Raw genomic sequence first — 14,997 nt, forward strand, 5'->3', positions numbered from 1 at the left:
AAGACAGGGGTATGTTTGAAAACTTTAACGATGAGAGGAGTATTTTTGACCCAAAATAAATTTAGAGGATATTTTTAACCCCTTTTCCAAAGTAAAGGAATATTTTTTACCCTTTTCCCTTTATTTTAATCACTTCAGATTTAGCAATTGTCCCTTTTTCTTCTTCGCATAAGCTACATAAGATCCTAATATTGTTGCCATGACCGATAAATTTTGCTATGCATGATTGTTGGAATATTTTCACATTGTATGACCACTGAAAATCATGGAAATCAATGAACTTTGATAAGATATAAATATTCGATACTTAGTTAGATCAACTTTCATCCTAATTTGGAAAAAGGTAAAAATAAAATAAAAACACAAGAGGTACTACTAGAAGTGATGATACTTATGGATTTAATTGTATCAAATTGTTATAAAATAATAATAAAAGTACAAGATAGCGAGAGATATAATGAAAGAAGTTTGGTTATAGTTACAAAATTTCTTCAAACAGGGACCAAAAATAATCAATGTCCACAAAAGGGGATATTTGAGCAAATCAGCCTTTGCAACTGTTGAGAAAATGACAAAAATGATCCCTTATTGTGGAGTAAGTTCAAAATAATTTCTAACGTATAACTTAAGTTGTTTTGGTCCTTTAAGTTTATCAAAAAATAAATACTTTTGATCTCCATAAGATGTTTACCAAACTTCGATCGTTAATTTTTAATAGATATGTGATGATAGAAAATTATATTGGAAGTACAAATTTTGTAGTTTATATAATATTTGGTCTATTTCAAGAGTCTGATATTTTTTCTCTATTTCTTTTGTTTGTGGTATAAGTTTTTATGTTGTGGTTTCTAAAAATTTAACATATTTTTTTAGTGGTTTCATTTAAATTGTTTTTCATAGTTCGGATGATATTTACATTCACGTGTGGAAAATATTTGACAGACATCAAAAGTTGTCACGGCTCATTTAGCAGGAGAGATAAGTTATTCAATGTAAATGAAATTGGGTTGGATAACTTATCCTACCTTTTTATGCTATATTGATGAAATTGCGTGGGATATGAAAAGAGTTATCCCACCCCACCGACTAAATCCCACGAACTTGAGAAACGTTTAGGAGTAAAATTGCTGAATTAATACTTAAGGGGATCTTTGGGGAAGCTAAAATGGAAGATAACTTGGTGGCCGGCGATCGAGCGACGGTAATGGTGACGAACGACGATGGAATCGAGGCGCCTGGATTAAGAGCTCTTGTTACTCTCCTTGTTTCCACCAATCGTTTTCACATCCTCGTTTGTGCGCCTGATTCGTATGATCTCTCTCTCTCTCTCTCTCACTCTCTCTACACACACACACACGCTCACTGATGCAAATGCAGGAGTTAGTTTCGACTAGCTGAATTGGCAGCTTACGTGGCTGATTTATTAGAGTTAGTTTTAAAGTTGTTAGACAGTTATGGTTATTATAAAAGTTTTCAGTTAGCATTGTAGCACTGTTCATGGCTATATAGCCAAATCTGTACATGTAATCAATTCATTCATTCATGATTATACAAATCTCTTTCTCCCAATTTAGCTGTCACCATTACTTCTCCTGGATTTATCTGTGTTTGTGCATCACTCACGATCATAGACAACCTTGAACTACTCTCTATACTCTTTGTAATACTGTTTTTAAAAGGCTTAATACATAGACAACCTCTTAAACTAAGTATACACATAATAAATATGTTTTATTAAACACTTACAGTTCAAATTTTGAAAAACTTTTGCCTATATTCTCAAGCTGTTCATTAAATAGTTAAGCTAACTACATAAATATGTCATCTCCTTTAAAGTATACACATCAACCTCAATTGGAATATGCTTTAGGTTTTATGGCTTATTGAGACAAATACATATCATTAAAGGAGGTGATATATTTTAAGTGTTTAACTTAGTTACGTAATGGACACTTGAGAACATGCACATAATTTTTTTTTTGTTAATTTGAACCAGAAGTGTCTAATAAGAACAATTTATTATGTGTTCAGGTGTTCTATTGGAACAAACCTTAGTTCAAGTGTCTAATTGGATTTTGATGGCAAGTATAAGGGGCTATCTATGTATTAAGTCGTTTTTAAATTAAATTTCTTTTAACTGTATAACTGCGGCAACTTCTGAGGCTTGAATATTTTTCTGAGCTTAGTTTTACTTTCTTGGTTCGGTTACCTCTATGTTCCGATGTAATATTATTGTTGAATACTGCTTGAGGTTAATGCAAATTTGTCTCTATGATCATCTCCTTTTTTAGGCGCTATTGGTTTTCTCAAATTTGCAGTGAAAGTTTTGAGCATAATACATAGATAGACACCTTAACTTGGCCCCAACTGGCAACTAAACTCTCCAACTATGAGAATGCACATCTTAGACACCTCAACTCATTCCCACTGTGTCTAGTGGACACCCGACACTGACGTGGCACATAAATTTTGGAGGCGTCTACATGATCAAGTGTTCTGCTGACATAATGGAGATGAGTTGAGGTGTCTAGATGTGCATTCTCAAAGTTGGAGTGTTCAACTAACAGTAGAGGCCAATTTTAAGTGTCTATCTATGTATTCTGCCAAAACAGCAAGACCATAACTTAAAAGATCAACAAAGAATTTTGAGTTTTATCTTGTATTTGGGAATTCAAACTTTTATTGGCGTATAGAGAGTTCCACCACTCCATGTCTCCATCCATCTCACATTTAGTGCTTTGAGCATGACAAAGCATGGTATTAAAGGTACACAGAAGTAGATAAGTAAATATTGATTTAATGATGTATGGCTGTGGCACTTGCTCTTTGTGGTTAAAGCGTAGACTGCAAACAAAGCTTAGTTTCCTATAGTCTAAAATTGAGTTCCATGTGAAATTGTGTTGTATAAACGTTATATCGAACATAGTTTTGGAACATTCCTGAATTTAAAGGAGGATTTATGAGATTATCGGGTAAAAGATTTGCATGATTGACGATCTTTTGGTAATTTGAGTTTCAATTGTTTGACTGCTCTCAGTAATTTCTTTGGTCACGTCTTTGAGGATTTTATGAGATAGGCGGGTAACAAATTTGCATGATTGAGTGTCTTTCTTGGTTATTTGAGTTTTAATTGTTTGACTTCTCTCGGCTATTTCTTTGGTCATGTCTTCTTTAGGAAATTAGTGCTATTCAATTGCGATGTTAAAATAATGCTAAACCTATGTTAGTGAAGGCTCAATGCTTTGGCTCTCACGTAGAGCTTTTCAATTTTTCATCGTGCTAATTTTGTTTCAACATGTTTTTTTTGAATAAGTTGTTTCAACATTTTACATGATATCAACACTTTATTGCATTGAGACTAGATAGTTAGTACAGTTTACATATCGGAGTCTAGCTTAATGTGAATATTTTATGATTTTGCCAAGGAAAATTGGAGTTGAGCATCTATTGTTTCACTTTAACAGTATGATGAACTTAAAGTTGCAAATTAGCTGATAAACCTTCTTTCTGACAACCTATGTTACTCGGACTCTTCAAAAATGGACACGGGTGCGTGTCGGATCCTCCAAAAGTAGTGCATTTTTGAAGGATCGGACACGGGTGCGGCTACATTTTTGGAGAGTCCGAGTGACAAGTAAAAGTTTGGAGTAAGATCTGCTCGTTGTGCTTTACATAGTTGACTCATTCTGGGTATGCATTTGTTCCCTTATGATTCGGTTATAAGCATCTTCTTGTTCTTTTTTCTTTTGAATACGAAAGCCAATCATTTATAACTTAAATCTAGCGCTTTGTTATAAGAATCTCACTTTTCTTGCTTCTTCCCGTGCTTCACAAGCAATAAGAAGTATTTGCTTTTCCTTCTCTCTATTTTGAGGATCTTCTCTTCTTATGAATTAAAAATGGGGTGGGAGCAAGGAGTAGTAGACTTTTACTACATTTGCAGACTGCAAGTGAGCTAAGTCTACTGAATAACCTCGCTATGCACTAAACAATTAATTAGAGAGAAATAAAACTTGGCTTGATTGTTTTGACTGTTTTATGTATGGGTCATTGGTACCATGTTTACCTTTGACTTTTACCAGCCACTTGTGCAAAAGGCACCCTCTGTGTCGTTGCTTAATGAAGCAAGTCATGAACCCAAGATATCTGTTATCATGTCAATAATGTTTGTCTCATCAATTAGAAGTGGAAGAAGCCGAGAAGGAGGAGCAGACGAAGGGCTTGAAACGTGATTCCACTTGCGTTAATGTGAGTTGTTTGGAAGAGAGAAATAGGAGATCTTTTGAAGGAGTAGAGTCGAGTTTCTCTTAGTTGAGTTGTAGTCTTCGATCCCTTATTTTCTTTTGGTATAAACAGAAAGTTCCCTGTTGTATAGATGATTGTATGGAGTTTGTAGAGAATTATATTTTGCAGATGGTATACCCCTTGTATATGCCCAGTTTGGCCATGGTTACCCCTACCTCTTCTGAAACCATCCATGGCCAACCTTTCACACCTCCGCACTGGGGCGTCTGTGTCTCTCCTCTTCACATGTCCAAACCATCTCAGTCTCGCTTCACGCATCTTGTCTTCCACCGAAGCCACTCCCACCTTGTCCCGGATAGCCTCATTCCTAATCCTGTCACTCTTGGTGTGCCCACACATCCATCTCAACATTCTCATCTCGGCAACTTTCATCTTTTGAACGTGAGAGATCTTAACTGGCCAACATTCCGCCCCATCCAACATAGTCGGTCTAACCACCACTTTGTAGAACTTTCCCTTAAGTTGTGGTGGCACCTTCTTATCACATAGCACTCCGGAAGCGAGCCTCTATTTCATTCACCCTGCCCTAATACGATGTGTGACATCATCGTCAATCTCCCCACTGCCTTGTATAATAGACCCAAGATACTTGAAACTACTTTTCTTCTGGATGAACTGAGTACCAAGCCTCACTTCCACGCCAGCCTCTTGAGGTGCTTCACTGAACTTGCACTCCAAGTACTCTGTCTTGGTCCTACTCAGCTTGAACCCTTTAGACTCCAGAGTCCGTCTCCAACCCTCCAGCTTAGCGTTAACTCCGCTACGAGTCTCGTCGATCAGGATTATGTCATCCGCGAAAAGCATACACCACGGCACCTCACCTTGAATTTGCCGCGTCAATTCATCCATCACCAAGGCGAACAAAAACGGACTAAGAGCTGATCCTTGATGCAACCCCATCACAACTGGGAAGTGCTCTAAGTCTCCTCCTACTGTCCTTACCCTGGTTTTGGCTCCCTCATACATGTCCTTGATCACCCTAATGTATCAATTAGAAAAATTGAAGACATAAGACAAACTTTTTTTTTTCCTTATAATATTTTTTGTCTTATGTCTGCAATCTTTCTAATTGTCCCAATCTTTCTTAGGATTCAGGATTGTTTGATATTGAAGTTATTATTATACTGTTAAGTTACAGAGATAAAGTGTGCAATTCCTGATGTCCAGCTACACTGTTGGATAATCTCAAAGTTAGGTGTTAACTGATGTTTAGTTGATTACTTATGCTTATATATTGTAATTTGTTGCCACGTCTGTTGTCTGCACTGATACATTATAGTTTAAGTAATTAAGACTTGTGCTATTTCTTATGTGTTTATTACTACTTTCAGTGAAAAGTCAGCTGTTAGTCATAGCATTACTTGGCGTCATGCCCTTTCTGTTAAGCAAGTTGACATCAGCGGAGCAACAGCCTTTGCAGTTTCAGGTCAGTTGCTATCTTCAACAAATTACTAATTTAGAGTTCTGGATTGACCTAGAGTACTTGACCTTAAGTTGATTGGATTACTAACTCTAATATTCAATCTCCACAGCTCTCTGTTTTATTAATAATGTCATGGCATGTTGGTCCATAGGATTGAACAAAACGAGTCAATCAACTATACCACAATACCAAACAATTCTGGAAATTGAAGTGACAAATATATGAAGAAATCTACTGATTCTATAAATATGAAGAAATCTTTCCTTTTTAGAACACCTGAGGTTTTATGAGATTGTGCCGCATAATCAGGCATTCTATGACCTTCTATTTGACTAGATGAAACACAGATGAACATAAGCTTTTAACTTTAAACAGAGCAATCTAATTCAATGAAAGTTGTCAATTAGAACTGCAGAACTTTCTTTAGCGAGTTCTCGTAAAACTTTACTCAGCTGACATATGTCATGGGATACTGGTCCAGAAATGGTCGATCAAATTCACTGAGAGCATGATAATGTTTAAGGTGTCATGCTTCAAGATTTCAGATTTGAAGTATTAGAAGAAGATGGGAATGTTGATTTTTCTTTCCTTTCCTTTTCTTTTCTTTCTTACAGGAACTCCAGCAGACTGTACTTCCTTGGGAATCTCCAAAGTGCTTTTCCCTTCAGTACCTGATCTGGTAGTTAAACTTTACTAAACAACAAAGATAATCCTTCTCTATTCACAAGTCTTCTGATTATATTTCTCTTTGAAAAAAGAAAAAGATCATAAAAGAATGAAAAAAAAAAGAACACCAGTAATACGCATCCGGACACACACATAAAACTCTCTTTGCCCTTGCTTGTTTCTTTAAGCTGTGTTTTTTAAGTTAGTGCTTCCCCTTTCCTCATCACGACATCTTATAACTTGGGTATTGCCACCCTACAGAGTGATTTTCCTAATTCCCGATACTTAGTTTTCTATCTCCTTTATTTCATGATTACTAATTTATCCCATGCCAGGCTTTAGGTGTCAATTCCTTGGGACTTTACATAATTAGAAGTTATTGGCTAGAACACTCTAGCAATAATCTTAATTTATGTTTTCAGGTTATCAGTGGTGTTAATATGGGTGACAACTGCGGCTATCACATGTTAGTAGATTTTCTTCACTAGCATTCAGCTTCTCTGTGGTGAATGGTGATGGTGAAGTATCTGATTGCTTTACTGATGTCTCATAGTAGTTTAGGAAATGGAGTGTGTTCTCCATATAGTTTTGGCCAATCCTCAACTTATAAGCTAGCTTTGGGGTGGAGTTTGCCCCAAGTCTTTCTTCACATGGTATCAGATCCAGACCCGTTTCTATTAGTGTGTTTTTCTAATTGGTACCCATGTTATGTTATCTTGTTCCAATTGTCCAGGTCTGGGCATCGGGGGGAGGGTGTTAAGTGTCCCACTTTGGTTTGAGAAATACCTTGTTGTCTCTTTATGTGATCTTGGCAATCCTCACCTCATGAACTAGCTTTTGAGCTTGAATTAGGCCCAAATCCATCTTTCTTCATATGTTGTTATGTACCATCAAAGGTGGGTCCAGGATTTACATTTAATGAGTTCAGCCTTTCAGATTCTTAGTACCAAACTCATTTTACGTTTTCAGATCTAATATTTGTTGAAATCTTAGTAGCTACTTACATATATATATATATATATATATATTTATACTCGTCTTTGGGAGTTCTGGATTCAAATGAATCCATGGACAAAAGGCTACATCCGCCTATAGAGGACCGGTATTTTTAGTTCCATAACCTAGGTGCAGTGGGCTATTTATGTTATACTATGTCATTACTACAACATCAAACCATTTATATCTTTTACTATGAAGCTCTGGAAAAATGTTGACCACTACTATTGAATGAAAATATAAAGAACGTGTCAACATTGTGTAATGTGTGCTGAAATCTCATATGAGCTCCTTATGCTTTGAGTCCTAGATCTATGTCGATTTTTTCTATTATGATGATGGTGTCCATTGCTAGTTTGCCTATACCTCAACTCTATTACTGGGTACTGGCGTACTGCTACTTTTGACCAGCACATGCACTAAGCAACTCTGCTCGCCAAGACTTTGGCAGATGAACAGAATCACCTAGTGCGTTTTTGCCTCCACTAAGATTTGAACCTGAAAGCTCATGGTTCTCCCTCTTTATTGACCTTTAGGCCTCACCCGTGGATGCCGATCCCTATTAATTTTATAGCAAACAGTTCTTGATACATGTAATGGTGCAATCACTCAGTTCAGTTTCTGGATGCAGCTAGTGAGAAGCAAGCAGAGTTGGACTTGCCATCTATGCTAATAAACAGGAAACACAACCCTATTATGTCCATCTGTTATAGCAAAGTTTCTTTATTGTCACAGTGACATCCAAATAACCAAAGTTTCTTTAACCTTTAATAATATTACTTTTCTTAAATCCTAGCCTATGTTCTTTGTGTTTGCTCTTTTCACCTTTGGTCAAATGGCTCTTCTCATCCCTAAATTATCCAATTGAACTCTTAACTTTGTAGTGAACCAACCAACGATATTTATTCTAAAAATTGAGCACATTGTGTGTCTGGGTCAAATGGAAACCGCACAGTTGACCGGCATTATCTTATTGACTTTTACTTGCTTTTAGATGATCCCTAGACGTAAAATTGAAGAATACAGTTTTATTCAAGTGAATTTAGTTTGCCATGATTGATACTCAAGGCAGAAACTTTATAAACAAAATATATTGACCATCCTAGATAGCAAGCTCCATCAGCTGAGTGAATTCAGTTTGATGGCTCATTGGAAATACAGTATCATTTCTCTTTCTTTTGCTCTTTTGGTTCAGACCAGACTTCGGGAGAGGAAGTTTAATACCTGAGATGAAGCAGTGACTGGCCCGATAATATAAATGCTGAACAAATTAGGGTATTTTAATCTATTAAGTGGCAATGAACTATAACTTCTTAAACTTCATCTTAATTTTGCAATCCGAGTATTAACATGAAAATGATAAAGCTTTGCCTTGGATAAATAGAGACGGAGCCGTTTTCAATACTGAAGGTAAAAAAGCCACCTGGGATCATGTAGAATGAAAAGAGCCATTATCATCAAAAGCAACTCTGAACAAACAGGGAAAGATATGGGGATTCCCCCACAGTATAGCAGCAAATATGGCTGTTTTTCCTTATACTTACAACCATGTAATTTTTTAGTTGCTTATGAACTAATTTGTACCTTTTGCTGAAATATTCAGAGTATACTCGGGTACAGTGGCTGGCGCTAGGGAGGCTTTCTTCAATGGTATTCCTGCTGTGTCTATATCATATAACTGGTATGCACTGGTGAACTTTCTAAGCTATTGTTTTTCATGCAGAGAGCAGCACCGTTTTACCTTGTGTTTTGATTTTGAGGGCCTTCATGCACTTTTTGAAGTAAATATTATTAGATTGATTTTGATTTTGTATGAATTCTAGAACAATAATATAGCCAGTAGTGTGAAACTTGCATCAACAGTATTTATATAATGAAAGGAGTAAAGAAGAACTCATTCATTTCTTTGATAAATAAGAAATGTTTTATTGAAACATCAAAGCTGTTTGTCGTGGAAAAGGAATATTATTGTTTATCTTCCTAAAAATTTGGGTAATTGTGTTACTAAATCAAATAGAACTAACCTTCTCTGCTGTTTGAATGTCAGTTAAAGATAAATGGCTGGCCTACCTTTAGCCTGAAGATTCTTCTCCCTAAAAGATATAATCAGTTTCTCCTCCAAGAAGTTTCATGCTGGTAATCATGTGGAAAAAAGTGAATCTTAACTAAGCCAAACACATAACTTCAATCATGAAGATGCTGAGTGTCTTGTTCCATTTTACTGATTTCTGCTTTTTCCTTTTCTTTCCATGGTATCTATGTACTCGTTTTCCATATACATATTATAAACTTCAAACGTGGTAGCTCCAATCAAAAGAGAAACAATGAGGCGCTTATTAAGGATGGCTGCAAATACTGTCCTGACAGTGCTGCCTTGTATGTTGTGCTAGAGTGAGGTGGTTATGAGAGTAGGTATATTTCTTCTGCAGTGCATTAGACTAAGTTATCTTTCCTACACTGTCATTGGTCTACTATCTCACTGATGAATGCTGTCAGATAAATGAATCAATTAAATAGTTTGGTACGAGTGGTCAAAGGTTAATCATGTTGCTTGAAAATCAGCGTTCAGAGTCATTTGATTTTTGATATAGTAGGATAGCATAATTGGCTGATGGTGAACTTTTGACTGAATAAAAATGCTAACATCCTTAATATGTTAAGCTATGTTGGGAGTCTTATGTGGCATGAAAGGTTGAGGAAAAGGGTAACTGGATCTAACTTTTCTGGTTGCAGGTTAATGGTTAGAAGTTTTTCAGTGATCAGAGGGAGCAGGGATCAAGGGAGGGAATCAATAGCTAATATCACATATACATGTTTTTCTTCCATAACGTATCTCATGGAGTAATTATAAATTATCCTTTTCAATTGGGAGATATAGGAATGTGAGTTCTGGAGGATTTCTCAGTTATTTAAGAAAAAAAGATGGGAATTTGAGTAAAGGAATAGACTTTTTTTTAATTTTGGGGTTTTACAGAGTTTGAAAATTAACGTCATCAAAAAAAAGAGTTTGAAAATTAGTGCTCCTTTCCTTATTTGGTGTGCCTACTTGAGCCAGATGAAAGGGAACTTTCATGATTGATTCTGGGCGGGAGGGGGAGATCTTATTGAATCCTATTCCACTTTTTTTGCTAGACCCATAACCAAGAGGACGAAGCACGGAGCATAGTGAAATTCCTTTTCGTCTCTTTTTTCTTCCCTGCAATGCTGCAGGATGAGACTGAATTAACTAATACCTCTCATTGATGTCCTTACATATTTGACCCATCTTCATTACTATTTTCTTCCTTCTTTTGCAATTGTCCACTATATAAATTCTACAACTTCTCACTGTATCATTTTTTGATTTTTTTTTTTTTGGTGGAAAAAAGAACTATTTATGAAGGAAACTAAAATACTTAGTGCAGAAATAAAAGTGAAAGATGTCTGAGCCAAGCATTTCAATTACCTTGCAGTGTGATGAGTGCCACATTCTGAAAGAGAGTATGCACATGTACATAAAGAAGCATATGAAACCACTTTGTTCCAAAAAGATACGTAGTCCTGCATTTCTTGACAATCTCATAGATAGTAAGATAGTAAGACCAAATAACAGAATTTAATGTATTAACTTTTTGCTGCTGAATTGGTTCAAATGACGCAACTAAGCATATCAAAGGTCTTCTGCTAGAACTGTCTGGTGTATATTTGGTTTTGTTCTTCAAAAGTTCCTTGTTCCTTATTCATAGGGATTGCTAATTCAGGGTTCGTGGAAAAAGCAATGTTAATGACTTCACACTGGCTGCTAAAGCTTGCTTACCTATAATCAGCGCTATATTGGCTGAAATCAAGATAAAACACTATCCTCAGAATTGCTTTCTCAATATTGATGTCCCAACCGATGTTATCAATCACAAGGTAAATTTTATCCTAGCTTTTTTTTTGTTGTTTATAACAGAATCATCTAGAGAAAGAAACTCTAATGTAAATGTAGATGTTGGGATTTACTCCTGTCTTCATCATCGACAAAAATATCATGTAAAGTTGGTCTTCACTGATAACAAGGTGGATGCTATCATTCACCTTGATGTACTTTTCTTGTGTGTGATCTCTTTTTGGTCTTGTCAGCAGTCAGATTTGTTTTACTTCATTCACTTACTATTGGAACATGTTGGGATTTACTCCTGCCTTCATCATCGACAAAAATATCATGTAAAAGTTGGTCTTCACTGATAACAAGGTGGATGCTATCATTCACCTTGATGTACTTTTCTTGTATGTGATCTCTTTTTGGTCTTGTCAGCAGTCAGATTTGTTTTACTTCATTCACTCACTATTGGACTCTTGTTTTATTTAGATTTCTATTAACAGCTGAAGTTTGGCTAGATGAGTCTTTTCAAGCCAACTGAAGCATGTCTTTGCATAGATAAAGTAGTTAAGGATGGACAAGGTAGTTTTGAACAAAATGCACCAAACGTCTCCTCTGTATAAACAAAGGGAATAGTATTCTCTTCATCTTTGTCTTTAAATGCTATAGAATACTATTAAACTGAACTCACATATAAATTGAGTAAAGCTTTCCTTAGATTGTGGTTTTCTTTGTTTGCTGTACAAGTTTTAAGACAATCTTTATCAAGCAATCATAATGTTCCTGGCTCGACTTACTTTTAATGCTTATCTATTTCAATTTGATCCCCTTGGTGAACGGTGGATCTTCAAACTTGTATTCTTTGTTTTACAAATTGTTGTCAGTGAGTTTGTATCTGTTACATCCGATTGAACAAGTATTGTATTCTCCCCTTAACTATTTCATTAAAAGGTTTATCTTGGTTTTCGTAGGGATACTGTCTGACTAGACAAGGAAAAAGTCTTAGGAAAATGGGATGGAGGCAAGTCACTTCTGAAACAGGAGGAGAGAAAATTTTGTCCACAATGACTATGGAGATGACGAATTCATCAGAAAGTACAGATGCTAGAGTTTTAAAAAATGCTGCACCAGATCATCTACTGTTTAAGAGACAAGTATGATCCCTTTCACTATAGGCTCTTGCTCAATTGCTGCTATGATTATCTCCCAGATCTCCTCCCTCCACCCCCTCCCCTCCTTCCCCCTCATCACCCTACAACAAATAAGGGACTAGTGTTTATAAAGACCAGGCAACCTTTCGTTATCTGCAACGATAACATATCCAGTGTAATCCCACAAGTGGGGTCTGGGGAGGGTACAGTGTACCCAGACCTTTCCTTATCAAGCAAAAAAAAAAAAAAAAAAAAAGGAAAACCAGCCAACCTCTGTAAATGGTAACTGTACTAAATTAGCCCTTTGAAAGATGCTATTATTTTAATTGTATGACACCAGATTTTGGTTTATTCCTGATTTCCTTGAGAGTTGAAAAAGAAAAACAGAAAAGTAATTTATACATGTTTTAATGTGAGTAATTTATTGATTTTTCTCTTCCCTTTCTAGGTTACTGGAATTCTAGTGGAGAATGGTGATACAGATTATTGTTCTCTCCAAGAAGGATACGTATGTACTATTGTTTTACATGGTGGTTAGTTATTCAATTAGAAAGACCTCTGATTGTTATTGTCTCTGTCATTCATTACAGATAATTGTCACACCCCTTGGCGGTTTGTCTCCAGCAGAGCTAGATGCTGTTTCATTCTTTCAGAATTGGCTGCCCAATGTTGCTGGTCATTACCCTTCCTCTGCTTTATAGTGCTGTAAGTTGGACACAACCCCCAACACCAATTCTGATGTGACCCTAAGACTAGTTATATCATCTGTTTTTCGCTTACGAATAATCAATTGGCTACTGAAGCTGGTGTTTGTGTTTTCTGTTTTTGCGTTTGACAATGATTTTGCGTTTTTATTTCTGAAGTGCTTTACTTTTGTTTGGGTATAGAATGGTGTTGAACTATCTTTTGCTGTAAATTTTGACTACGTGAGAAAAAGTTATATCATTTTGTATCATTTGGAGGGAAAGGAACTCGAGAGTATTTGGAAGCAGGAAGAAATCAGTAATTAGTATCAAGTATAGATGCAATTCTCTCTCTCTCCTTTTTTATTTTTTTTTTATTTTTTATTTTTTTTATAGTGTAACATGGCTTGCATTATTTCATTTCATATCGCTTTGATTCTCTTAACCTTATCTGACTTCTTTTTATGCTTTTATTGAGCCGAGGGTCTTTCGGAAACAGCCGTCCTACCTTGGTAGGAGTAAGGTCTGCGTACACTCTACCCTCCCCAGACCCCACGATGTGGGATTTCACTGGGTTGTTGTTGTTGTGTAACATGGCAATTGCAAATGACACAGTAGCCAAGATTGAACTTTGAGCTTGTTATATATTTTGTAATGTGGTTATTCCCGTGTATAAACTTGACTTGTCTGCAAATCCATAAAATGCGTTTTACCAATCAAGAAAGGTTATGATCATTTTATTATTAAGCTTACCTTCATATTCCTTAGAAGTAAAAAGAAACTGATTTTCATTGTTTTGATTATTCTTCTTGTCTTCATTTCTGATGATTATATTCTTCATTGCGCTTAGTCTGTGTCTGAGTTTGCTCTAATGCAACGTAGGTTATCATGATCAATTTGCCAGAAGAAAAGTTTGTAGAGATGAGATGAGATAAATGGACTCAAGAGACTTAATGGGTCTACACAGAATGGAATAAGTTGTGCATTTGCATGCATGTGATTTCAGATTTGGGCGTCCTCTCCCTGGTTAGAATTCGGATGTATCTTTTTTCACTTTCTGCAAGATATCCTCTATGATTCTTCATAGAAATTTACTAAGATCATATAATATAATTTATATTATTACAGATTTGGTTTATGTCCAAGCTTAAAGTTTTCCTATAACCGTTTCTTCTGTTACTGTACTCCTAGCTATGCTTTAAACTGAATAAGTTTATTTCCATAAAAAGGGCATCCCAAGTTTACACACTGCTGTGTTCTATATGTGGATTGCAATATGGACCATCCAGAATCCCATAGATATATCATATATTTCACTATTAATGATATGCAGGAATTAAGGACAGTTAACAGTTTTACTTATCCACGTAAGGGAGAACTAAACGTTAGCTGCCCTGTTTTTAAGGGAGATATATAATCTCGAATCTTAACCACGTTTTCTTTATTTTATTCTTATATGATCAAAAAATAAATGGTGTCGTTTACCATGTGTTTATTCTTAAATGATAAAAGTGTTTGGCGGTTGCACACGTGTCCTTAGTCAATACAGTGTAATTGTTACTTCAGAAGTATCAAGAAGTATGTCATAATGAAAATCACTCTCAATCTAACGTCCTTACTTTAAGCCCTCGGTCAACTTTATTCAATAATAAGTTTTTAAGACGTTGTCAATCGACTCATCAACTGTTGAAACCGAAAAGGCAACAAAATGTGAGTTTACTTTATAATAACATTTCTATATACTCTTTATCAGACCTTACATACTTTCGACCCTCTTAAAGCTGTCATCAATTTACGAGCGTTTAAGATTGCAATTGCAGTATGTATTAGTTCTTCTTCTTCCTTCTTATCAATCCAGTATTCACGAGCTCACCCCCATCAAAAATTACTTATGAATATTCACCACATTTTGAAGAATATACAACTCAC

General features: G+C 35.8%; 1 protein-coding gene across 3 annotated transcripts; it reads left to right on the plus strand.

Annotated features, from left to right (window-relative positions):
• Positions 1-908: 908 nt before the first annotated feature.
• LOC132611949 (uncharacterized) lies at positions 909-14,195 on the plus strand. Of its 3 annotated transcripts, none has more exons than XM_060326304.1 (11): positions 909-1,308; positions 5,637-5,731; positions 6,343-6,407; positions 6,817-6,860; positions 8,994-9,071; positions 10,124-10,231; positions 11,131-11,284; positions 12,206-12,388; positions 12,834-12,893; positions 12,976-13,090; positions 13,951-14,195. In XM_060326304.1, the coding sequence occupies exons 1-10, from the start codon at positions 1,166-1,168 to the stop codon at positions 13,084-13,086; spliced, it is 1,041 nt and encodes a 346-aa protein (XP_060182287.1). In that variant the 5' UTR covers positions 909-1,165; the 3' UTR covers positions 13,087-13,090; positions 13,951-14,195. The 3 variants fall into 3 exon arrangements, with proteins under 3 accessions (XP_060182287.1, XP_060182288.1, XP_060182290.1); XM_060326305.1 differs by having other exon boundaries at positions 911-1,308; positions 10,124-10,219; XM_060326307.1 differs by lacking the exon at positions 10,124-10,231 and having other exon boundaries at positions 930-1,308.
• The last annotated feature ends 802 nt before the right edge of the window (positions 14,196-14,997 follow it).

The sequence above is a fragment of the Lycium barbarum genome, chromosome 9, assembly GCF_019175385.1.
Source record: "Lycium barbarum isolate Lr01 chromosome 9, ASM1917538v2, whole genome shotgun sequence".
In the NCBI taxonomy this organism is placed as follows: Eukaryota; Viridiplantae; Streptophyta; class Magnoliopsida; order Solanales; family Solanaceae; genus Lycium; species Lycium barbarum.